The sequence below is a fragment of the Mustela nivalis genome (assembly GCF_964662115.1).
Source record: "Mustela nivalis genome assembly, chromosome: 3".
Lineage (NCBI taxonomy): Eukaryota > Metazoa > Chordata > Mammalia > Carnivora > Mustelidae > Mustela > Mustela nivalis.
The window spans coordinates 138495153-138518635 of NC_139022.1; the positions used below are offsets into that span (position 1 = coordinate 138495153).

A 23483-nucleotide genomic window follows, 5' to 3' on the forward strand; every position below is an offset into this window, starting at 1 on the left:
CATTGTAGATAATTCTGCTATAAACATCACAGTGCATGAATCCCTTTGAATTAGTATTTTTGTATTCTCTGGGTAAACACCTAGTGGTGCAATTGCTGATCAATAGAGGGTAGCTCTATTTTTAACATCTTGAGGAACCTCCATACTGTTTTCCAGAGTGACTGTGCCAGTCTGCTTTCCCAACAGTGTAGGAAGGTTCTCCTTTTGCCACTTCCTCACCAACATCTTTTTTGTTGTTGTTGTTTAGCATTTTTCACAGAGCCAGAACAAAACAATCTTAACATTTGAATGGAGCCACAAACACCCCAAACAGCTAATGCAATCTTGAAAAAGAAAAGCAAATGTGGAGGCATCACAATTCCAGACTTCAACATATATTTTGAAGCTGTGGTAATCAAAACAGTATGATACTGGCACAAAAACAGACACACAGATCAATGGAACAGAATAAAAAACCCAGAAATAAACCCACAACTATATGGTCAATTCATCTTCAGCAAAACAGAAAAGAATATCCAATGGGAAAAGACAGTCTCTTCAACAGATGGTATTGGCAACATGCAGAGGAATGAAACTGGACCATGTTCTTACACCATACTCAAAGATAAGTTATAAATGGATGAAAAGCCTAAATGTGAGACAGGAAACCACAAAATCTTAGAGGAGAACACAGGCACCAACCTCTTTGACACCAGCCATAGCAACTTCTTCCTAGATAAGTCTACTGAGGCAAAGGAAACACAAGCAAAAATAAATCATTGAGACTACATCCAAATAAAAAGCTTCTGGTCAGTGAAGGATAGTTTTTGTTGAAACTGTCAACAAAACTAAAAAGCTACCTACAGAATGGGAGAATATATTTGCAAAAAAGATATCCAATAAAGGGTTAGTATCTAAAATACCTAAAGAACTTACCCAACTCAACACTCCCAATACAAATAATCCAATTAAAAATGGGAAGAAGACACGAATAGACATTTTTCCAAAGAAGACATATAGATGGCCCAACAGACACATGAAAAGATGCTCAACATCAGGGAAATGCAAATCAGAACTACAATAAGATACCACCTCACACCTGTCAGAATGGCTAAAATTAATATGCTTTTTAAATTACACACCTTCCCATTCTGATAAGCTCTTCATTCTCTCATCTAGAACAGCCTTTTCATTATATGTAGGTGCATTTTCAAGCCCCTTCAGGTAGAGGATTTTCCCAATGTCCCACACCACAAGAAAAATTAAAACTCATTTGTCCTGAAGCTAATCCCACAGTGGTATGAGAGGTGCCCATGTGCCTATATTCCTTGGCACTTGTGTTGGTGATAGATGGGGGAACTGGAAGCTTACGATGGTCTGCCCTAGAGCCTCATTAAGAACTAGGAAGGGGGCTGCACTGGTTCCATTCCAGCATCATTCCTTCTCCATCTTTGTACCTGTCAAGGCCCTTCAACCCCATGACCCACTTCCTCCTCACTCCTGAATACTCCAGTCTCTCAGCATCAGACACACTCTTTCACACAAGCCCTTATTGATCATGGACATCAAAGGCTAATGCTTTCAGCCATCTTGGAGGATCTCTCTGTGAGCTGGCACATTCCTTGTGGATGAGAGTATTTGATCTCCCATCTGAAGGGCTTTGGAGGAGCTGCTGAAGTCCACAGACACAGTGACTGAAAACCAAATCTAAAACCAAGATAGAAGGTGAAACCACAAGGACGGTGTCTTGTTCAGAGCACTTGTTCCATGTCAGGCAGACCCTGGCCGTTTCCAGCAAGAGCGTAGGAAGGGGTCTTATCCTCTCTGGCCTCGCTTTCCTCATTTGTAAAACAAAGATTAAAAGAATAATTAATAATAATAAACAACTACGTGTCGGTGCTAAACTATTCACTCATTCAACAAATACTTACAGATTGAAACTATAAAAAGATTTGAACTATATAAAGCTCCTGCCCCCACCCTTATAATCAAAGCCCTATCCCCAACAAAGTTCATTCCAGAAAAGCAGGCTGTAGGGAAGGACATAAACAAGATACAAAATAAGAGTAATTATACTGGAAGACGAAAAATACAAAGTGTGGCAAGGTTGAGTCTGGTGGGAATGCTCTGAGGAGACAGACTTTTGGTGATCCTTGTGAGAAGTGAAAAACATTTGGGTAAGAGTCAACGGGAAGAGTAAACATGGTCAAGACCATCAGGTGGTGGTTCCCAGCCAGGGCTACATACCATCATCAAGACAGCTTTTAAAAATCCCCATCCCCAGGCCTACACTCCAGATCAATTATATCTCTAAATCTCTGGCCTCAGTGCATTTTTTAATTCCAAGACAATTCAAATATGTAGCCAAGAGTGACATCCGCTGATGTGAATCACCCGGCCCACAAGAGGTGCCCACGTACATAAAAGTAGCAATTATTAAAACAAGCCAATTGTCCTGGAAGAAATCACATCCTAGAAGTGATGGGCTGGAAAACTAGAAGTTGTTATCACTCTAACGTTCATGGTCATGAGCTTCCTAGAAGAGTAACTGGGTCTGAGCCCTCCAATAACAGGGCCCAGGATGACCTACCAGCTGTGCCCCTGTGTGGTGAGTCAGTGTTGCCGGGGACCCAGCAGGTGCACACAGGCTGGTAGCGTGAGTGCCCCGAGTGTGATGATGAGTGCTTATCACTTTAAATTCCCATGAAGTGGGCACTGAGTCAGATCAGAAGTCACCAGACCGGTAACTCCAGCCTCAAACTCGTGATTTGTTTGCATGGTATTTCTTAGAAATTTGCCTAGTTGCCAGTATATAATAAAAACAAGGGATTCCTCATTAAATTGTGGATTTCCCACTTTTTCTGAAACAATCAGAGAATCTAGACACACCAGCCTGCCTTCCCACAGGCAACAGTCCGCTGAAGCTGAGCTGTCCTTGCCCCTTTCCATGGCATCCGAGCTCAGAGGTCTTCACAGCCCCCGTGGGCATACTTGGATCTCTCATTTCTATTAAAGCCTGGTCTCTGTGTGGTTTCAACCCACGTGTAGTCTGGACATCCGTTTTTGTTTTTCTTTTTTTAAAGATTTTATTTATTTATTTGACACAGAGAGATCACAAGTAGGCAGAGAGGTAGATGGAGAGAGGGGGGAAGCAGGCTCCCCGCTGAGCAGACAGCCTGATGTGGGGCTCGATCCCAGGACCCTGAGACCATGACCTGAGCTGAAGGCAGAGGCTTAACCCACTGAGCCACCCAGGCACCCCTGGACATCGGTTTCAAATCATGGCTAGGCTCATTAGTAAAGGATTATGGTCAAAAAGAAGATAAAATCATAGCTCTCATACAGATAGAAAATGAGCCTACATGAGAGTTTTTATTTAACTTCCTCAGTAAGGAATACAGATGTTACAACCAGTGCAAAGGAAAGTCTAAAACACAAACACATTTGTAGATCAGGAATATTGAGATAAATGTGCAACTGGAGGTAAAGCTGCCTCCTTCGTGGTAGAGGAGGGAAGTGAATTTAACCTCCACAGGACATGCATTTACATGTCCACAAACAAAGATGATTTTCCAGGGTCATGAGTTATCTACAACTCATGCAATGAAAGGCTCAGAGCCCGCCCCGTAAAATCACAAGTGCGTATTGTAAGGGGACGCTCTAGTCAATAAACAGTTTTGCATTGAAGCCAAAAATTTTTCTCTAAATGGTAAATGATATTTCTGTCTTTAGGCAATGCCTTCTAGTCTCCCGGGTCAGGGCAATACCCCTGGGCGGGATTGCCAAAGCTCAGAGGAGCACCACATTCTTCCCACCCCACTTGCTGGAAACCTGAGCCTTGGGTGGCCTGACAATGCCCTGGGGGAGGGGTTGGCTCCGTCTGGCTGGCAGGGCTGCCCTGCGGAAGGTGTCTCTGAGCACCAGCCAGGCCTAACTGCCCTTCCACCAGCCTGAATCTGAGGGCCCAGGGTGGGAGGCCCCTGTACAAATTTGCATGGCTCCGATTCCCAAAGATTTTTATCACCTTCGAGCCTTTGCGTAGAGCTGTGGTACCAATACTGGCACACATGGAAATCACCTGAGGAGCTTTAAACAAATCACCTGAGAGCCCATGCCCAGGCTGCATGCAAAAGTGGGACCCAGATATCAGCCCTTATTAAAAATATTTATTTATTTATTTATTTATTTATTTTAGAGGAGGAGGGGCAGAAGGAGAGAGAACATCTCAAGCAGACTCTCCACTGAGGGTGAAGCCCGATGTGGGGCTCAGTCTCACGAACCTAAGATCATGACCTGAGCTGAAATCGAGTTGGGTGCCTAGCAGACTGAGCCACCCAGGCACCCAGACATTGGCATTTTTAAAAGTCCCCCAAGGAGGGCGCCTGGGTGGCTCAGTTGTTTAAGCAACTGCCTTAGGCTCAGGTCATGATCCTGGAGTCCCAGGATCTAGTCCCCCATCAGGCTCCCTGCTTGGCAGGGCGTCTGCTTCTCCCTCTGACCTTCTCCCCTCTCAGGCTCTCTCCTCTCATTCTCTCTCTCAACTAAATAGATAAAATCTTAAAAAAAAGAAAAAGAAAAAGAAAAAGAAAAAGAAAAGTCCCCCAAGGGATTCCAAGGTGAAGCCAACATTGAGAACCACTGGTCTAAAGCCGCTTTTATCTAACTGTGAAATGCATGCAGAACATCTGGGATCTCGTTAAAAAGCAGACTATGATTCCTCAGGTCTGCAGTGCAGTCCAAGAATGTGCATTTCTAACAAAGTCTCCTTGAAGTCAATGCCACTTGTTGGAGGACCACAATGAGAGTAGCAAGGGTCCAGACTGATTGACTTTTCTCCACCATTGATCGACAGAGATAAGATATAGAATCACTATTTCCTTCAGAGGAAAGCATCAGGTGACTCCTCCTGATTTACTGAGATAGAGCAGGAAGGCTTTGTCCTGGCATTCCTAGGTTATCATCTCTGCCCATCGCGCTACTGCATGCTGAGGTGAGATGGATTTTGTGATGTCTGAGAGTCGGTCCAGAGGCATCATCCAGCTCCAGTGAGTGAGGGGAATACAAGCAGGCTGATCAGAAGCCTGTTCTTTGAAAATCTCTGTTCTACACTTCCTACCCTTCCTCCCTCCTGCTTCTTTCTCTGCTCCCCTGCGTGTCTCCAAAGTAACTCTGAAGGATTGAGTTTAACAGATCCTGGCCGTTTCTGTCAGTAATTTCCCAACCAAGAACAATCCCACTGACTTCTCAGGAGGTCCATGCAATGCCTTTAAAAGAACCTTAATTATCTGGTAACTCCCAACAGGGTTGGGGATTGAGGGGGGGAGTCTAAGAATTTTGCCCCTTCTTGGGGATGTAGTTTTAGAATAGGGGTGAGGTTGGTAGGGTCCAGAGCCAAAGATCAAGAAAGAATTTTTGAGACATCTTTGGTGCAAAAGGTGGTTTTATCAAAGTACAGGGACAGGATCTGGAGACAGAAAAAGCTGCTGCTGCCCCAGGATTGTGTGGAGCAATTAATTATATACTTCAGGGTTGGGGGATGTAAATATAAGGGAAGTTCCAAAAGGATTTTCATATGCTGAAAGAAGCCTCAGGAAACCTGAGACCTTGTTATAGTCAAACCAAGGTTGTTTCTCCCTCTAGCAAGGAATTAACATTAAGACAGTTGGGAGCTTCCTGGAGGAAGGTTATACCCTTCCTGCCTCAAGTGTTTGTCCATGGGCGGCAGGTTATAAGGACATTTAATTTTATCTACATTCTGCCTTTGCTTCCCACATCTTTAGGACCTGGGACCCGGACTCTGGGGTAGGGGACCAGATGTCCGCTAGCCAGCACCATCGTCACAACCTCTGCAAGCGTCCTTTACAGGTTCCAAAGCATTCCATTAACTGTCTGGATCATTTATTCAACAAGCATGTACTGGACAGAGCAATGCCAGTGTCTCAGGCCCCTGGGATGCCAAACGGAATGAGCCTGCGCTCTAAGTACTCACCGCAATCGCTCTGGGCTCCTCTCATCCTCTTGCCTGCAGGGCTAGGTGAGGCTGTCGGCACCTCCCTGTAGTACATTCATCCCACCGGCAGGGGGAGGCAGTTGCCCAATTCGAGCTTCTCTGAGCAGGCACTCCGCGGGCCCGGGGTGGACAGATCTGATTTTTCAAGAGAAGCTGGAAATACAGAATTTTATGTGAATTCTTCAAATCGTTCAGTGTGGGTTGCTAACTCAGATTGCTACAGAAGGCCGCGTGAGCTAAAAATAAGTCTGCAAGACGGATGTACCCTAAAGAACCTCCGTGGACCAACTGGTTTGACCCCAGAGAGTGGGATCCTGACTTCATTCAAAACTGCCAGAGCTTTACATCATTATTCCAATGCCCGCATTTTATCTGTGTGGAGACTGAGTTCAGAGAAAAGAGGGGCTTGTCCAGGTTTGTACGGGCGGAGCCGAGAGTAGGACTCAGGAATCCTGACATCCAGCGCAGGTGTCTCCTGCAGTAGGAAGAACGCCCATCAGAGCCCTGGGGTCCCCAGCGAAGCAGGCTTCTGCAGCTGAGGGCGTGCTCCGGAGAGCTGGTCCTGCCCAGGGGAACCCTGACGGGGCTGGGGAGGTCGCCAGAGCCCAAGGGCAGGAGGGGGAGCAGGAGTTTATTTTTAGCTGCCTAGAATGTGCCTGTAAGCCTTATTTAGACATCAGGCGACAGAGTGAGCTGGAGGCAGCGGGGGCGGGGGAGGAGATAGCCCCCTCCCCCTCCTCGGGCTCCTTTTACAACCGCCCTCCCCTGCCTGCCCCCTTATCCTCCTTTCTGGGGGCTCTGGGACTGCTCTAAATAGCAGCCTTGCGGGGGCGTGGGCACGGTCCTGCTCCGGCTGGTTGGCTCTCTCCTCCACCTCCGCCCTCTGTCCCACGTTCCCCACAGTCCCACAAAGAAATAAAGCTCTGGGGTCCTAGAATGTTTTCCCTTCACCTTCGGGGGTCATAGATCTCTTTGAGAAGCTGCAGTAATTCTTCACAGTGGTTTAGAGCTCAGGATCGGAAGTCTGGTTGACGTCAGTCTCACCCAGCATTTGACCCTAAGCAAGTCCTGAACACTCTTCAAACCTGGGTTTTCACTTTAGTACAGTGGGTGGTTCCTGATGATTAAATGCGATAAGATGTAGACTTAGCACATCATAATAAATCATCAATAAATGATGGTAATGGTGATTAAAGTGATTGACCCTATCCAAGAAAAAAATGGGATCATTCATACATACACAATTGTGAATGAAATTTCAAGAGGTTCGCGTAACCTCTGAAGCCCATGGATCCGGATTCAACTTTGGACCCAATCCGGTCAATTAATCCATTCATCATTTGTTCAACAAATCTTTGCTTGAGTTCACTCCGTGCCAGGCACTGGGTCAAACATGGGGCAAGGATGTGAGGACAGAGAAGTGAGTGCATGTGAGTTATCCAGGGTCAAAATGCAAATCAGTAGCAAGCCAAGGATCAGAATGAAAGTCTTTAAAAAAAAAAAAAAACTTTGTGGTACGCCTGGGTGGCTCAGTCAGTGAAGCATCTGCCTTCAGTTCAGGTCATGATCCCAGGGTCTTGGGATCGAATCCTGCATTGGGCTTCTTGCTCATTGGGGAGCCAGCTTCTCCCTCTGCCTGCTGTTTGTGCTCTCTCTCTCTTAAATAAATAAATAAATAAAATCTTTTTAAAAATAAATAAAAACTTTCTTGAGGTATAATTCATGTAGAAAGAACTGCACATAATTAATGTATGCAATTCCATGAGTTTGGGCATATGCATCCACCCTTGAAACCATCACCACAATCAAGGGGAGAAACATTTCCATCACTTCCCAAAGTTTCCTAGTGCTCATTTATTTTTCTTTTTGTTTTTGTGGTGAGAACACTTAACATAAGAGCCACCCTATTAACAAACGTTTAAGCGCTTCCTGAGGATTCTTAACTCTAGGCACAATGTTGTGCCACAGATCTTGAGAACCACCTCCTCACTACTCTCTGCTTCTATGAGTTTGTCTATTTGAGACACCACATATAAGTAGACTCGTGTGGTATCTGCCTGGTATATTTCACTTCACATGATGTCCTTCAGGTCCATCCATGTTATCACAAGTGGCAGAATGCCCTGCTTTTTCAAGGCTGATATTCCCCTTGTAGTCTATCTGTCAGTGGACATTTGAGTTGTTTCCATATCTTAGCTATTGTGAATAATGTTGCAATAAACATGGGTGTGCAGACATCTCTTTGAGATCCTGATTTCAATTCTTTTGGATATATATCCTGAAGTGGGATTACTGGAACATATTATCATATTTTTAATTTTTAAAGGAACTTCCACACTGTTTTCCATAGTGACTGCACCATTTTACATACCCACCAACAGTGCACCAGATGGAAGTGTCTAGAATCTCAGTCTTTACCCAGTTCAGAAGTAACTTCTGTCTCTGAAAAGGGACCACAGCAAAGATCTCTTCTTGTGGCAATAAAAATGGATGTGAGTATCCCTTGTTGCAGGACCCCTACCCCAGCAGGTCTTTGCATGCTTTCTCCAAAATGCTCTACCAATGTTCACTTCTGTTTACATACCTCCTTCCATGGGGGGCTCACTCCCTCTCAAACCAGACTCCTGAATCTTGGACCAACTGGAAGGTCTCTCCTCCCAAGGAGATGGGCTTTAGATTCCTGGATGTCTCCACCTGCTGCCTCTGGTTTTTCAAGACAGCTTGGGAGACAGATCACCTTAAGTCCTCTGGATGCAAAAGTGCCTTGAGGAAGGAAGAGAGGAAATGGGGTGAGCTGGAGATACCATCTGCTTCCAGCCTTGCCCCAGCTTCCAATCCTGCCTGAACTCAGGCTCTTCCAGAAATCCAGGTTCCTGAGGCTGGCACCCTCTGCAGCTGCTTCTTTAAGAAGTGCCAAGGGGCTGGTCCTTGCTACTGTCCTTGGATCCTGTCCAGGGCCCTGATTTAAAAGGTATTGCAACGTTTTTTAGAAAACAAACATGTGTTGTAACCCAAGGCCCTGGTAACCACAACGCTGCTGGCTGCTAAGAGGGGAGGAAACTGCTCTCCACTCACCGCCTACCGCCTACTGGAGGCACCCCTACTCTGCAGTGGGCCCGCCGTAGTTACCATATTATAGCAGGCAGGGAGCTCAGTGAGGGCAGGGCTGAGCTGGACCTGGGGGCTGCCATCCTTCTGGTCTGAAGTGCCTTTTGGACCTGCACCAGTTCTCTCCCGAGCTCTCTGTCCACCCTCCACCAGAGCCCCCAGTGACCATTTGCAACACCAGTCTGATCGTGTCTCTCCCACTGCCCACAGGACAAAGTCAAAGCTGGACCTTCAAGGCCTCTCCTGCCTGTCTATCTGCACCTCCCTCGCTCCCTGCCTTCACCAGACCTCCAGCCACACTGAGCCACTGAGCCCTCCCTGAAAGCCCACATGGCACTGGGCCTGAAAGACCTTCCTTATTTTCTTTCTTTTTTTTTTTTTTTAATTTTAATTTTATACATGTATCTATTGAAAAATTATCACCACAATAAGTTTAGTTACATTCATTATTTTCTTGACAGGAAGAACCCTTACTTAATCTGCCCAGCCCCCCTCAAACATCACATCCTTGGTGGAGCCTGCCCTGAGCTGCTCTCTCCCAGATGGAATTCGTGTCTCCTTCTGCTTCAGGGCATTCTCTGTACCCCTTGTTACATTACTTGTCTACATGGAGCAGAGGTAAGGTAAGCTTCTTCTTCTTCTTCTTCTTCTTCTTCTTCTTCTTCTTTTTTTTAAAGATTTTATTGATTTATTTGAGAGAGAGAGAGAGCACAAGTGGGATGAGGGGCAGAGGGAGAAGGAGACTCCCCGCTGAGTGGAGAGGGGACATGGGGGCTTAATCCCAGGACTGCAGGATCTTGACCTGGTTCTGACCCTCGGACCTACATCCTTTCTCACAGTTCTTCTGAGCCATTCCCGTTTACCCGTATTTGACTTCCTCATCCCCGTAAACTGTTTGGATAGGTCAATAAAAAATATAAATGTCACAAATTCATTCATCAAATCACGTGTTCTAGTTTTGGACTTGGAAAGCCAAGTGTCCATCCTCACCATCTTCTGACTCTCACTCCAGTTACTTTCCTGCAGGTAAGACAGTCTCACTGGAATGGAAAAAGGAGGGTGGTGTCAGGGCTAGGAGGACTGGAGGGCGGGGCATGGAGCCGTTACCTGTTGGGAAAGGGTGGCTTACATTGTGAATCCATAGCAGTTGACATAGGTGGACAAGTGTTCATTTTTCAAACTGAAGAATGAGGTGGGCCCTGAGAAGGTGGGATCCCACCCAACAAGGGCATACAGTAAATATGTTTGACACGGAATGGCATGGGGAGCATGCAGAAGGGAAAAGCCATCCTCTGATAAGGGGGATGAGGGGGCAGGTCCGTTTCAGACTTGGATGCAGCCAGAGAAGTGAATATCCATCTCTGATCCGGAAAGCCCCAGCCAGTGTTGCAGTCCTACTCATTCAAGTACATTGAAATCAACAAACTGTTCATCAGAGGACTTTCAGCAGAAGGACTCACTCTTAGTTCTAGAGGTGAGATGACTCAGGGCCTGGCTCAGAAGCCACAGCACAGTCCCCTGTGTTTCACATGGAGGTTACAGAAAGGGGTGACCTAGACATCAACCCGGCCAAGGATGTCTCAACCATGGAAAAGGGAGCTGACGCATAGACTCACTGAGCCCTGGACCTCACTCTCTCTACCTTATCTCTATACCCATTTAAAAAAAAATCACCATCAGACATGAAGAGGACATAAAGGTCAGAACTACTCAAACATAAGCACACATCTGAATGAGCCAGAGGATTTGTGCAATGCAGATGCCTGGGCCCCACACCCAGCGTTTCTGATTCGGCTGGTCTGGGAGGGTGGGAAGGGCAAAAATTTCTAACAGTTTCCCAAAAGATGGGGATGCCGCTGATCACTGAACCACATTTAAGAACCACTGATGTGAAGAAATGTGCATTACTTGTAGTTTCCAGACCCTAGAGCCCACTTACCATGCTGGGCAGTTTTCCTTAGAGAAAAATCCCTGCGTGATGTTATGCTTCTCCTACTCTGTGTTACATATAAGATCCTTGAGAACTTCCTTCTGAACGTTATCCAACAGAGAAAGCACTAACCAGATTACTGACATGAATCAACTCTTGGTAAAGAAAATGGTAGAGTGAATCTTACTGCCTGCTCTACTATGGAAGCCACAAATCCCAAGCCGCGGGACTCCTGGGAAAATGGGCAGAGGTGGCTTCTCACTAATTAACATTACTCAGGCTCCATTCTCCCTTCCAAAACCTCCCCATTAAGTCAGTTGAACACAATTTAATATAATTAATGTAGCAACTCGACTCTCTGGTGAGATGATGACCCACCACAACCACTGGAGACATAAGGCTCAAACTTTAGTATGAAAATTCTTTGACTCTGTTCTCCAGTTCCTTGTAGATAGGAAAAGAATGAGAACTCGAGAGGATTCCAAAGCACATGAGCCTGCCCATTCCTTGAGAAATACTCCAGTAGAAGCCTAAAGACTCGGGTGCCTGTTTGGTTCGGTCAGTAGAACATGCTACTCATGATCTTAGAGTCATGAGTTCAAGTCCCAACTTAGGGTAGACCTGACTTAAAAACGACAAAAAGCCTGAAGACTCAAAAATTTTAGGTTTTCTCTTATCTTTTTTGATTATATATACTTCCAAGAGGAAGCTATCAAAACATTTCCATCAAAGACCTGACAAACTTTTCTCAGCAGAGCCTCACTTCCTACCTCACTTCCTCACTGCCTTTGGGGTCTCTAAAAGGAAAATATTCCAATTAAGTTCAATATAATAAACCTTAATTAGTGACCTATGAATTGGTTAGAAATTGCATTCTGCTGCTAGTGACAGAATCTAAATGGCAGTGGCTTAAACAAATTTATTTTTTAATCTATTGTGTGAAAAAATTAGTAATTGATCAAGGCTGGTATGGGGGCTGGATAAATTCATCAGAGATCTGGGCTCCTTTTATCTTTTTGCTCAGGGTACTAAGATGGCTGCTGGAAGTCAGCCATCATGTCTGTATTCCAGGCAGGAAGAGGAGGTGGGGTCCTTTCCTTCTTCCCAGATGAGTCATTTCCTTATTAGAAATGTTCCTGGAGGGGTGCCTGGGTGGCTCAGTGAGTTGAGCCTCTAGTTCTTGATTCTGCCTCTGGTCGTGATCTTAGGATCATGCAATCCCCCCTGTGTTCGGCTCTGTGCTGCGCATGGAGCCTGCTTGGGATTCTCTCCCTACCTCTCCTTCTGTCTCTCTTCTCTCTCTCACTTAAAAAAAAAAAAAAAAAAAAAAAAAAAAAAAAAATTCCTGGATGCCCCAACCAGTAATTTCCTTTTACATATCACCAGTCACCCCTAGACCCTAGATACAAGGGAGGCTGGGTAAGTAGTCCCTTAGCCCACACATTGCTGCCCTGGAGAATAGGATGATTTTATAACTAAGGAAGAGGGAAGAATGGAAGTTGAGTAAGGTGACTGGAAGTCTCTGCCACAATCGGGTAAGGAGGGAGGAGACAGAGCTGCATAACCCTTAGTCTAGGAGGGAGGACACACAGAGCCCACAAACAAGTATAACTCAGAAGAAAACCACATGTGTGCCAAGAGAGCTGCCGAACAGGTGCCACAGGCTTTCAGGAGGAGAGGGCATTTGAGCTGCTTTGTGGTGCTTAGTGGAACTATAATGCACAGATAAAGGTGACATGGAAAGTCACTGTGGGCAGACAACACGCTGGGGGAACAGCTGAGTTCAGTTAGAAGAACCTGAACAGGAAAAGCTTTCAGGGCTGGAAAGACGCTTAGCATCACTGAGTTCAAAGGTTCTCAACTGAGGTTGCATATGCAGTCATAATGCAGGGGCTTCGGGGGCCCCTGAATTGCCTGAAATTCTAGACAAAACTTTTTATATATGGGTATATTGTACTTCTCCTATGAAAGAAGTTTAGGATAATCCCCATAGTGTTCTATCCAATTTTTCCCAAAAGAGCCCACCCCGTCCCCCACTTCTGTCCCCCTATATGCAACTTAGCCACCAACTCTAATTCTTCATTTCCCAATTCGCCAACCTCCATCTCTACCCTGCCTGGACTCGTGTTCTTCCTCCCTCTTATAATTGCTTCCCCCTGCTTCTCCTCTTCCCCTAGAAATGGGAAGATGGGTAGTGATCTCTCCATTGCTGGAAGGACAAAAACATGGCCTGCACAAACACCTAGAAGGGAAATTATTATTTTTTTAGATACTTTTTTAAAAAAAGATTTTATTTCTTTACTTGACAGACAGAGATCACAAGTAGGCAGAGAGGCAGGCAGAGAGAGAGAGGAGGAAGCCGGCTCATTGCGGAACAGAGAGATCCCAGGACCTTGGGATCATGACCTGAGCCGAAGGCAGAGTCTTTAACCCACTGAACCACCCAGGCGCCCCTAGAAGGGAAATTATTAAAGAAATTTGTCTTTTGAAGGGGCCAGGGGTGGAAGGTTGGGGGAACCAGGTGGTGGGTATTGGAGAGGGCACGTATTGCATGGAGCACTGGGTGTGATGCAAAAACAATTAATACTGTTACTCTGAAAAAAAAAAAAATTGTCTTAGTTGCAGGCAACAGAAACCAACATGGGATGGTAGGATTCCTTTCAGCATGATCATCGTTTGGCATTGGTATTCCTCCGGGAAGTCCTCCTTCCCTAACCCTATCCACCACGGTCTCTTATCTTCTTTTAATACTAATACTTTCCACAACTGAACATTAGCTTTATATCCTGTTTTGTATTGTTCCCTCTCTTTTTCTATGTTTAGGCCTAACATTAGAAAACAATAGCAGATTATCGCTAATTCAAGGACAAGAACTGAGTCTCCTTTCCTTGTACTTTGACCATGCCGTGCCTGAAGGGTGACCAGTCATCCCAGCGGTTTTAGGACTAAGGAGACATGGGACTTTCAGAACTAAAAGTGGAGAAATACTGAGCAAACCAGGGTGAATTGGTCACCCTATTTGCCCAAGAAATGGGTACATCGTACCTGCTTGTTGATGGTTCACTATGGGAGACATTTCTGCTGTTCACCAGTATTTCTGGTTTTCCTCTCCTTCTGCGTACACACTGTCCGTTCCATCCCCCTGAAGTTGAGCATGACCATGTGACTTGCTCTGGCCGATAAAATGTGAGAAGACTTAACAGGTGTCACTTCTGAGTTGACCCATTTAAGACCCTATGCTTCATTCCCTGTATACGCTCTTCTCATGCCTTGGCAAAACTTGAAGGCCTGGTGTTGAGATGCCTGCATCAGAGGTTGGTGCAGAATGTCTGTGTGCCGCAGAGCCCCCTGCCTTCCCATGCTGGGCCTGCGGTGCGAGCAACACTTAGCTTCACTCACGGTAAGTCACTGCACTTTTATGTGTTTCATTACCTCCGCAAAACCTAACCTAACCTGACTGGTACATCAATAAAGCTCATTAGCCACTTATTCAAACACAAGTTAACAAATCAAAAAAACTCTAGATTTTTTTCTGAGGCAGGAGCTTTGAAGAATATCACCAAAAAGCCTGTTGTATGGAAGTGGTAAATCTGAGTCTGGTCTCCCAGGAAGCTCAAAGAAGCTGGAGGCAAGAGCTCTTGAGAACAGAAGCTCCAGGAGGAGCATTTGCCTTCCCAGGTCCCACCTGCCAGCCCAAGCCATTGATTTCAATTGTTGGCATTAAACATTTCAGATCAGTTTTGGAAACTGCAAGTCTTCAGTGTTCATATGGGAAACTCTCCAAAAGGGGAAGCAATGGGTTGAGGATCAAACAGGGCAATTCCTAGTTATGATCTTCCAACACATTTTTGGCCATTTTGGCTTTTTTTTTTTCTTTTCTATCTAGTTAATTCACAGTCATTGTCTCTTTCTTCAGGTTTTCATATATTAACTCATGTATTCACTTGATGGTGAAAAACTAGTTTCAGTCTCATGAATGGATTTAGAAACATATTTAAAAAAAAAACTTTCTTTTCACAATTGTGATTGTTGTACAATAGTCATAAGTATATACTCATTTTTTAATATCTGAAACCTCACCTGTACAGGGGTAATCACTATTAATACTTTTTTTAAAATAGGATTGGATTTGTTATTTATCTTTTTTTAAAACAAGATTTTATTTATTTATTTGACAGAGAGACAACAAAAGAGGGAACATAAGCAGGGGGAGTGGGAGAGGGAGAAACAGGCTTCCCCTGGGCAGGGAGCCAGATGCAGGGCTCAATCCCAGGACCCTGGGATCATGACCTGAGCTGAAGGCAGATGCTTAACAACTGATCCATGTTATTTCTTTAAACTGAAAAAATTCATCCTCATCAGTATTTCTACTGGTTACATAACTTTCTGTTTTTATAGATATATCTTAATTTATTTAACCAAGCTCATATATATATATTTAGGTTGTTTGGGTTTTTTTCTCTTTGTTGGTTTAATTCCTGAGCACGGTTTTAATAAACATTGTAAATTTAAGGAGACACTCTTTTCTCATTACCTGTTTAACACGTCCTATGGCAGTGGTTCTCGGACTTTAGCAGGGCTCAGAATCACCTGCCTGGCTTGTGAAACTGTAGATTCCTGAGCCCCATCCCCAGAGTCTAGGATCTGTAGGTCTGGGTGGAGTCTGATAATTTGTATTTCTAACAAAACTGTCTGGCAGTCCAGATCCTGCTGATTTGGGGACCACACTTTGTAAACCACTGTCCTATATTATTCTTCCTTCCAAGAACTTCATATCAGCTAGGTCCTTAGTTTCCTTCCTTAGAATCCACTACACTTGGTTTTATAATCTGAGGGGGGGGGGGAGTTCTTTTGTAGTGTCAGACTCTTTCCTCATTCATGACTGTAAGTCCCTTTCACGTTTGCACACCTTCCCAAGTGTCTCTGGCCTGGTATCATTTGCTAATAGACACATGGAGACACATGCACACTGATTTTCAATGTTAGGTGTGGTTTTGTGGCATTGCCACTGTCAGAAACCTCAGGTAGTGACAAAGTGGGGGTAAATGAAAGTTCTCTTCCCCAGGCAGTGGCATGTTCTGTCCTTTATTCCCACTGCATCTGCCTGTCTGCTTCCCAATGAGTTGTAATGGGTAACATTTATCTGAGGCAGAGTGTTACAGATGCTTGTGAGCTGGAAAGAACTATTGACTCAGAAGTGAGGAGGCATTACGATTAAACTAAGTATCATAATGTATTTGTAGGGAAGTGGTTCAAAGCTTAGGTTCAACAAATTCCAGTTTTATTTGGAATATATTTGAGTTCTAGTACTCACCAGTTATGTGAGTTTAGGCAAATCACGTCTCTGAGCCTCATATTCCTAACCTGTAATATGTAAGGAATAATATCTTTGTTGCAAGGAGATGGAAAAAAATAAAGTAATATGTACAATGTAGCCGGCAGCTCAAGACATGGTAGCTGTTGTGTTTTCTCTAAGTAATTGTCTTAAATTTTTTCCAGGTCTCTTCTCTGGCGAGGGCCCGGAAAAGCATCCGTTGCTCCTAGGGAACTCCTGCCCTGGCCCAAGGTCGTTATCATTTACAGAGATGCTGGTCACCTGCCTTGGGAGGCAGCACCGCGAACCCCGCGGGCTTCGCGAAGGCCCTGCTCTTCGGGTATTTACGGCGCGCGGCCGCCCCAGCTCCGGCTCAAGTCTGCGCTTCCAGGTTCAGTTTCAGGGTCTCGCCGGCAGCCCCGGCCCGCGGGCGCGCAGCGTTCAGCGGGGCCGGGACGGCTGGGTCCCCCGGGGGGGCCCCGCCGGAGTTAGGAAGCGGTGCCCGAGAGTCCCCGGAGGAGGATGGGCTGCGGACACAGCACGCTGAGCTGCTGCAAAGCCCCCAAAAAGGTAATGGGCGCCGGCGGCGAAGTTTGCCTCGGGAGGGGAGGAGGGTGCGGAACCGCTCCGCCGCAGGGACTCTCGGCGCCGCCGGCCCCCTCCGGTCTTCCCGGGGTGCCGGGCGGAGGACGGCGAGAGGCCGGCGTGGAGGGAGGCGGGGAAAGCTCCGCCGGGCGGCGCTCTTAGCGCCTGTGCGGGGCTGAGCCACGCGGGGCAGCCGAGTTTACCAACACGGCCCCTGGGCCCGGGAAGCGCAGCTAATTCCGGCTGCCCCAGTGGGGAAATGTTTGGCTGTATGGCAGGTGCCCTTTTCCTTCCGTCTGGGGCTGCTAGCTGTGTGGCCACGGACAAGTGACTTGACCTCTCTGGGCCCTCCGCTTTTCCCATCGTTCTGAGGCACAGAGTCTCCGCGGCCGCTACTCGCAGAGTGGTCCACGGATTTACAGCAGCGGCACCACCCGGGACCTATTTGAAATGCAGAATCTCAGGCTCTGCCCGGGACCTGCTAACCTAGAACCTGCCTTTTAACGAGATGTCCACGTGATTACAACAGGCTTTAAACTTTGAGAAGCACTGGTCTCAAACCTCTTCAGGCCCCAGAGCCGGTGCGTGTGGGCTGTCCTGGGAGTACTGGGAGGGGCCAAAGAGGGAGGAGATCTACCGCCTGCTGCTGCCCTTCCTTTCCTTCCTGTCCCTCCCCCGAGGGGCCTCGGAGCTAGGTTAGGGCCGGGGAGACTCTACTCGGGTTTCTGACAGTAGGACCAGGTGCCCCTTGGTTTCTGACCAGCACAGAAGGTCGGAGCCTGGAGCCAGAGGACAACTTCCTCGGGGGGACGCCCGAGGCGCAGAGGGGCAAGGGAGGACCCTCAAGTTCTAACCCTTCTGCCTACTACTCCTTGCTTTTCAGCCAGGTGGGAGTCGGTGGTCCCATAAACTTGATGAGCAGTCCCTTCGGAGACCCAGAGAGGCCCCACACTGCAACCAAAAGTAGTTATTTTTCATAAAACTTGAATCTCTCTCTCTCTCTCTCTCTCTCTCTCTCTCCTGCTTTACTGGGGCCAATGCAAGCTTTCCCTGCCCTGTGCTAGTTCAGAGAGAAGAGTTTTCACCCCAAGTACAATGCCTCTGGCTCCTCCTTTATTCCTAAAAACTTCACGAAGCTCTGATGGGGAAACCCTCCTGCTGGTCTTCCCTTACTCCAACAGGGAAACTGAGGCTTGCCTGCAGCCGTGGAAGCAGAGGGCTGGCTCATAGGGATGGTGGGCAGAGAAAGCTGAGCCTGCTTTGAGCCAGCGATGGGTGGACATCAGTCCTGGCTCTACCATAAACATGTTAATGACCTTGAGCAAGCCTTTACCACTCTTAGGGCCTCAGTTTCTCCCTCTACATGGAGAGGGAGGGAGATGAGCAGGATGATTCCCAAGGGTCTGAGACTCTGTGTTCTCTATATCTGTGCCAACATCTCTGTCTGCAAAGTGGGCCAAGAGTGAATTCCATCTAGGCGGGGTCGGAAGGAGACTGGAAGAGGGGCTCCATTCCAGGCCTGGCACTTCCATAGTGAGCATGGGTTCCCCTGCCTCCTTGCCCTTCCAAGAGCCTTACCAGCTGTCCCTGTCTGTCCTTGGCACAGCCTGAACTGGACAAACCACCCCCCCCAAGCTGTGAAGGGCAAGTAAAGCCCCCACAGACTATCCCCTTGGAAAAGGGCCCCGGGGTACCACCTGTGCTGATGCACAGATCAGAGGATAAGGCCTGGAGAAGGGAAGGGTCTTGAATAAAGTCACAGAGTAACTTAGAGTGGAACCCAGGTGTCCAGCTCCCTAGTCCATTGCTCTTCATCTGTATCCCTACTCTGTGCTTCTGGTGGCTTCTTATTGATTCCAAAGCCTTTTGGCATTAAAGCTTTCAGTCCATTGCCTCAGGGCAGTCTGGCATATCTTTCCGGCCCCAGCAATGCCAGGCCCCTGCCCCTGTGGGGCAGGACCTATAAGTCAGGTCATTTGAAGTTCACGCCTGTTTCCATCCCTCCAGACTGTGCCCCTGCCCAGTTTCTCATCCAAACCCCACAAGGCCTGAGCTCACAAGGCCATCCCCACCAGCTGTCAGTCCTCTCGGGGATACAGGGCCCCAAGGATGGGATGTACAAAAATGAGCTCACACTGCAGAAGGGTTAGGTCATGGCAACCATGACTCACGCTGAGTGGACTCTGCAGAGAGCTTTCAGATCCCACGGGCCTTACAAAAGCCCCGGAAGTTCGGCTGAGCTGCCGGCTCTTTGCCACACCACAGGTGAAGTCTCAGAGCCTCAGGCAGGAGTGATGCGTCCAGCTTTGTAGGGTCCATTGATGACAAAGCTGTTCAACTGAGCCTGGTCTTCTGTACCTCCCTCTGGTGCTCATCGCCTCCTTTAGGTGCTGCCCAACTATTTGAGTGAGCAAGTGAGAGCCAACCAGCCAGGCTAGGGGCCAGGCTGGCGTGCAACAGTGGTATCTCACCCAGCCTCGGGAGATACAGGAAGACTCCTTGGATGGGGGAAGAAGAGGTGTGGGGATGCCTTGACTGAGCGTTGAAGGTTTGGGAGGAGTTCTGATTGAGGCAGAGAGAAGAGCCTGAGCCGGGGCTGAGCCAGAGGAAAGTAGAGGTGGCCGGCAGCAAGGAAGGAACCCAGCGTGCTCAGTGGGGATACCCCAGCTGGGGACTGACCACTAGGACCTCTCAGTCCTTCCAAATTCAAGGATTAGAGGGTTTGCTGAGTCCTGTAGTTCTCCTGCGCCTGGTGGGCTTAGCCAAGAGACCCAGCCTGAGGCTAAGTCAGGGCCTTACTGGGATGAGTTGAAACCCTGATGAGTGCTTAAGTGGGAATCCCTGGCAGGTGGGCGCTGAGGAGTCATTGGCACTGTCAGGTCCTTCCTAAACCCGTCTTGACTGAGACCCTGAGTGATGTGGTCATGTCCCCAGGAAGACTTGAGGGAGGGAGGGGCCAAGAAAGAAATTTGCTGTGGACTTGGTTAAAGGAATGACATGGGAGTCCAGAGGGGCCTTCCATCCCCAGTAGCTTACAGGACTCCCTCAGCCGGGCGGGGAGGGTCACCTAGTACCTCATGGTCAACCCCCTGTGTGTGTACCTGGTGTACTGTCGGAACTCCGCAGCTCCCAGGACTTGGCTCTGGCCGCAGCACCACAGCCCAGAGCAGAGAGTCCGAAAACCCGCTCAGCACAGCTCCCACAGCTCCACAGCTGGGCCTCAGGCAACGGGTTCTCAGTGGGTCGGTCTTTCAGGAGCCTTTCAGGAGCACTTCTGGGTAGCAGGCCAGTGAGCGAGGTAGGGATGCAGAAGAGAATGACCTGGAAGAGGCCCGCAGGGGCACACAGAATTCCGAAACAAACCGTGGACACTGAAGGGGTAGGCTCTAGAGCCGGGGTCCTGCGTTCATTTTCTCCCTGTGCACAGCAGGCTGGGTGTTAGGTGCTGCTTCAGTCTTAGCTCAGTCGCACTCCATTAAGTGGCTGTGGACAGGACTTGGCTCCTCCATGCTTCAGTTTCCTCATCTGTGAGAGAGGTGTGAGATTAGCTCCTGGGTCATAGGGTTGCTCTAAAGATTAGTTGAAAGAAGGCACGCAGCAGAGCCCCTGGTACACTGACTGGGAAGCGGCATGCCCTTGATAAGAGGTCATGTGGGTGAGGCCAGAGGGAGACGTAATCATACTTCACGGACATCGCTGCCTGAATCGTGCCCAGCAAAAGCAAACAGGGATGTGGGAGACAGGGGGATAATAATGTCCTTGGGGTTGGGGACATGAAGCCTGGAGCCTGGCTGTTGCCTTCGAACCTCTGAAGGGTTGCCAAGGGGACGTGGGGAGCAGCCTTGCTCTCTGTTGTTCCAGAAGGCAGAATTGTGTCCGGTGAAGCTAAAGGAAGCCAAATTCTACTTCTCATGAGGAAGAAAGGTAGCAAGATTCCCATCTCCAGAGGAGTTCAAGCAGAAGTCAGGTGACATTTTGGCAAGACTAGAAGAGGGGATGCGAGCCCCGGACTAGTAAATATTTAGGATTCGACTTAAGAAATCTAATTCTGGGGAGCCTGGGTGCTCAGTGAGTTAAGTGTCTGCCTTCGGCTCAGGTCATGATCCTGGGTCTTGGGATTGAGTCCAACATGGGGCTCCTTGCTCCTCGGGGAGCCTGCTTCTGCCTCTACCTCTACCTGCTATATTCTGCCTGCTTGTACTCTCTCTCTATCAAATAAATGACAAAAATTTTTTTAAAAAAAGAAAAAATCTAATTCTGATTATTATAATATTTAAGGCAAAATTTCAGAGCTTAGGAAAATACAAAGAAGTTCAAAAATCACCATTAAGATATAGCCTCTATGTACATTTCAGTGTCATTCATATATATATATATATATATATATATATATATATATAATATACATAAGGGTGACTATTTTTATGTGATTGGGACTATATATTTTTTTTAAAGATTTTATTTATTTATTTGACAGATCACAAGTAGGCAGAGAGGCAGGCAGAGAGAGAGGAGGAAGCAGGCTCCCCACTGAGCAGAGAGCCCGATGCGAGGCTCGATCCCAGGACCCTGGGATCATGACCTGAGCCAAAGGCAGAGGCTTTAACCCACTGAGCCACCCAGGTGCCCCTGGGACTATATTTTGAAGAGGTTATATTCTAGTTAATATTTTGCTGGAGGCCTTCTTCTTACACAGTCCATGGAAACATGACTTTCAATGTCCACCTAATATTCTGTGCATGCTCCCATGGCTTGTGTAACTGATTTGGACCCTTGGTTGTTTGCATTCCCCACTCCTACCCTCATTCTTCATAAGCATCCTCAGGTTTTCATCCTAATGGGTGGGGGAGGGGTGGCTCTGAGCTCAGAGGGGAGCGGAGGGTCTGAGGGAAGGCCTCCTGGGAGAGCTGGCCTCTTGGCTGGGCTTTGAGGGTTAGCGGGGTAGGGCTAGACACTTGTGTGGGGGTGAGTGGGATAGAGGCAAGTCTGGGCTCCTAACACAAGAGCAATAGAACAGGGTAAATCTGACCTTTCAGCTTGGTTTGCCAAGGTTTGGGCAGTTGAAGAACTTGAGAGGAAGCTAACTTTCCTGGGCCCTGAGCCCTGTCCTCCAAGCATCATGGAGACAATGGTGTGTATGTAGCCTCTGAGCTGGTGATTTTTGCCCAACCCATAAAATCATCCCAGCTAAATCCAGTATCAGCTTCCATATACAGGCACTCTGAAAACCTTGTGAGGTTGAAAGCCAGATTTCTATTGTATAAGAGGACATCTGTACCAGTGGCCCAAGACTATTAGAAAACTTTATGATGGAACACCTGGGTGGCTCAGTGGGTAAAACCTCTGCCTTTGGCTCAGGTCATGATCCCAGAGTCTTGGGATTAAGCCCCGCATCGGGCTCTCTGCTCAGCAGGGAGCCTGCTTCCCCATCTCTCTCTCTGCCTGCCTCTATGCCTACTTGTGATCCCTGTCAAATAAATAAAAAAATTTTTTTTAAAAATCTTTAAAAAAAAAGAAAACTTTATCATAATCCTTGCCTTAGAGACACAGTCTTTGGCAACACATTTTCTGTACAAGTAAGCAGTTTTAATTCTGTTCTTTTCCTTTGTAGTTGAATTCCCAGGTGGCTAGTGTAGGTCCCCCAAGGGTAGGATATGTCCCCCAACACCTAAAGACTTCCATCTTTGCCTCAATTGGATGCTGAGTTTAGGGCCCATGCTACATGTCCTTTTTGTTGTAAAGAGGGCAGAAAAGATAAAACTTCACATTACTTGCCCAGAAGCAGGCTGCTATGAAAGTTAAGTTGGTGATGGTCCTAAGGGGGGAGGCACTGCCCCCTGATCTCTCAGCATTCACAGATCAGCTAGAAAACAACAGCCTGAAATCTGCCTGGCAAGGGGGTTCTCAAAGTTCTTCATATAACATTTGTGAACATTCATGTTCAAAAAAGAAACTTGGAAATTGTAGAGACAACCACCACCACCACCCCCAGTAAAAGGGAGAGCCCGATGGTTGGCCCAAGTTCTGGTTCTGACATCTTGGGGGCACCTGGGTTCCCATATTTGTCCCCTCAGCGTCCTCCACCCTCAGAACCCTGTGAGCCCTGCTGGACTACCAGGGAGAGCAGGACCCATAGGTGGGGGAGGAGGAGCTCCTGTGAGCCTGGCGCGGGCAGACAGTAGGAGCAAGAAAAAAAAAAGAAAAAAACCCATCCATCTTTAGCATGTGTAGATCTAAATCTGTCCATTACCTGAAGACAAGTCATCCTGCTTCTCTTGCCAGGTGAATTTTAATCCCTAGGAATCGTTTATCTTGTCACTTTATTTTCAAACCTGAATCTTCCAGAACATCTAGGCCAAATGCCTTACAATACATAAAACATCCATCCCACGTCCAGGCTTTCCCCCAGATAAGTGATGAACAGCCTGACCTACTTCCACTTCTCCCTCTCCCCCACTGTACACTGAGTATAGGAGGAACCTTGTAGACCTCCTTGCCACTTCTCCACGGCTCCCCCAACCCTACCCACTGCCTACTCCTTTAGGATATAGCCTTGA

The 23483-nt window shown here is 47.3% G+C and overlaps 1 protein-coding gene and 1 long non-coding RNA gene across 4 annotated transcripts in view; one reads left to right on the plus strand and one right to left on the minus strand.

Moving 5' to 3' along the window:
* Nucleotides 1-681: 681 nt before the first annotated feature.
* On the minus strand, nucleotides 682-6559 carry LOC309862391. Its single transcript, XR_014310497.1, has 3 exons — nucleotides 6255-6559; nucleotides 5969-6142; nucleotides 682-721 (listed from the first exon to the last, which is right to left on the minus strand). It is a non-coding gene; the product is annotated as an uncharacterized lncRNA (long non-coding RNA).
* A 10118-nt stretch (nucleotides 6560-16677) lies between these two features.
* CCDC69 (coiled-coil domain containing 69) overlaps nucleotides 16678-23483 on the plus strand; it is a 37314-nt gene continuing 30508 nt past the window's right edge. The window contains exon 1 of one of the 3 annotated variants that reach the window (XM_082726228.1): nucleotides 16678-16911. In XM_082726228.1, the coding sequence (XP_082582354.1) occupies nucleotides 16864-16911 (48 nt within the window). In that variant the 5' untranslated portion in view covers nucleotides 16678-16863. The remainder of the gene's footprint in view (nucleotides 16912-23483) is intronic. The other 2 variants (XM_082726230.1, XM_082726229.1) reach the window with 2 other exon arrangements.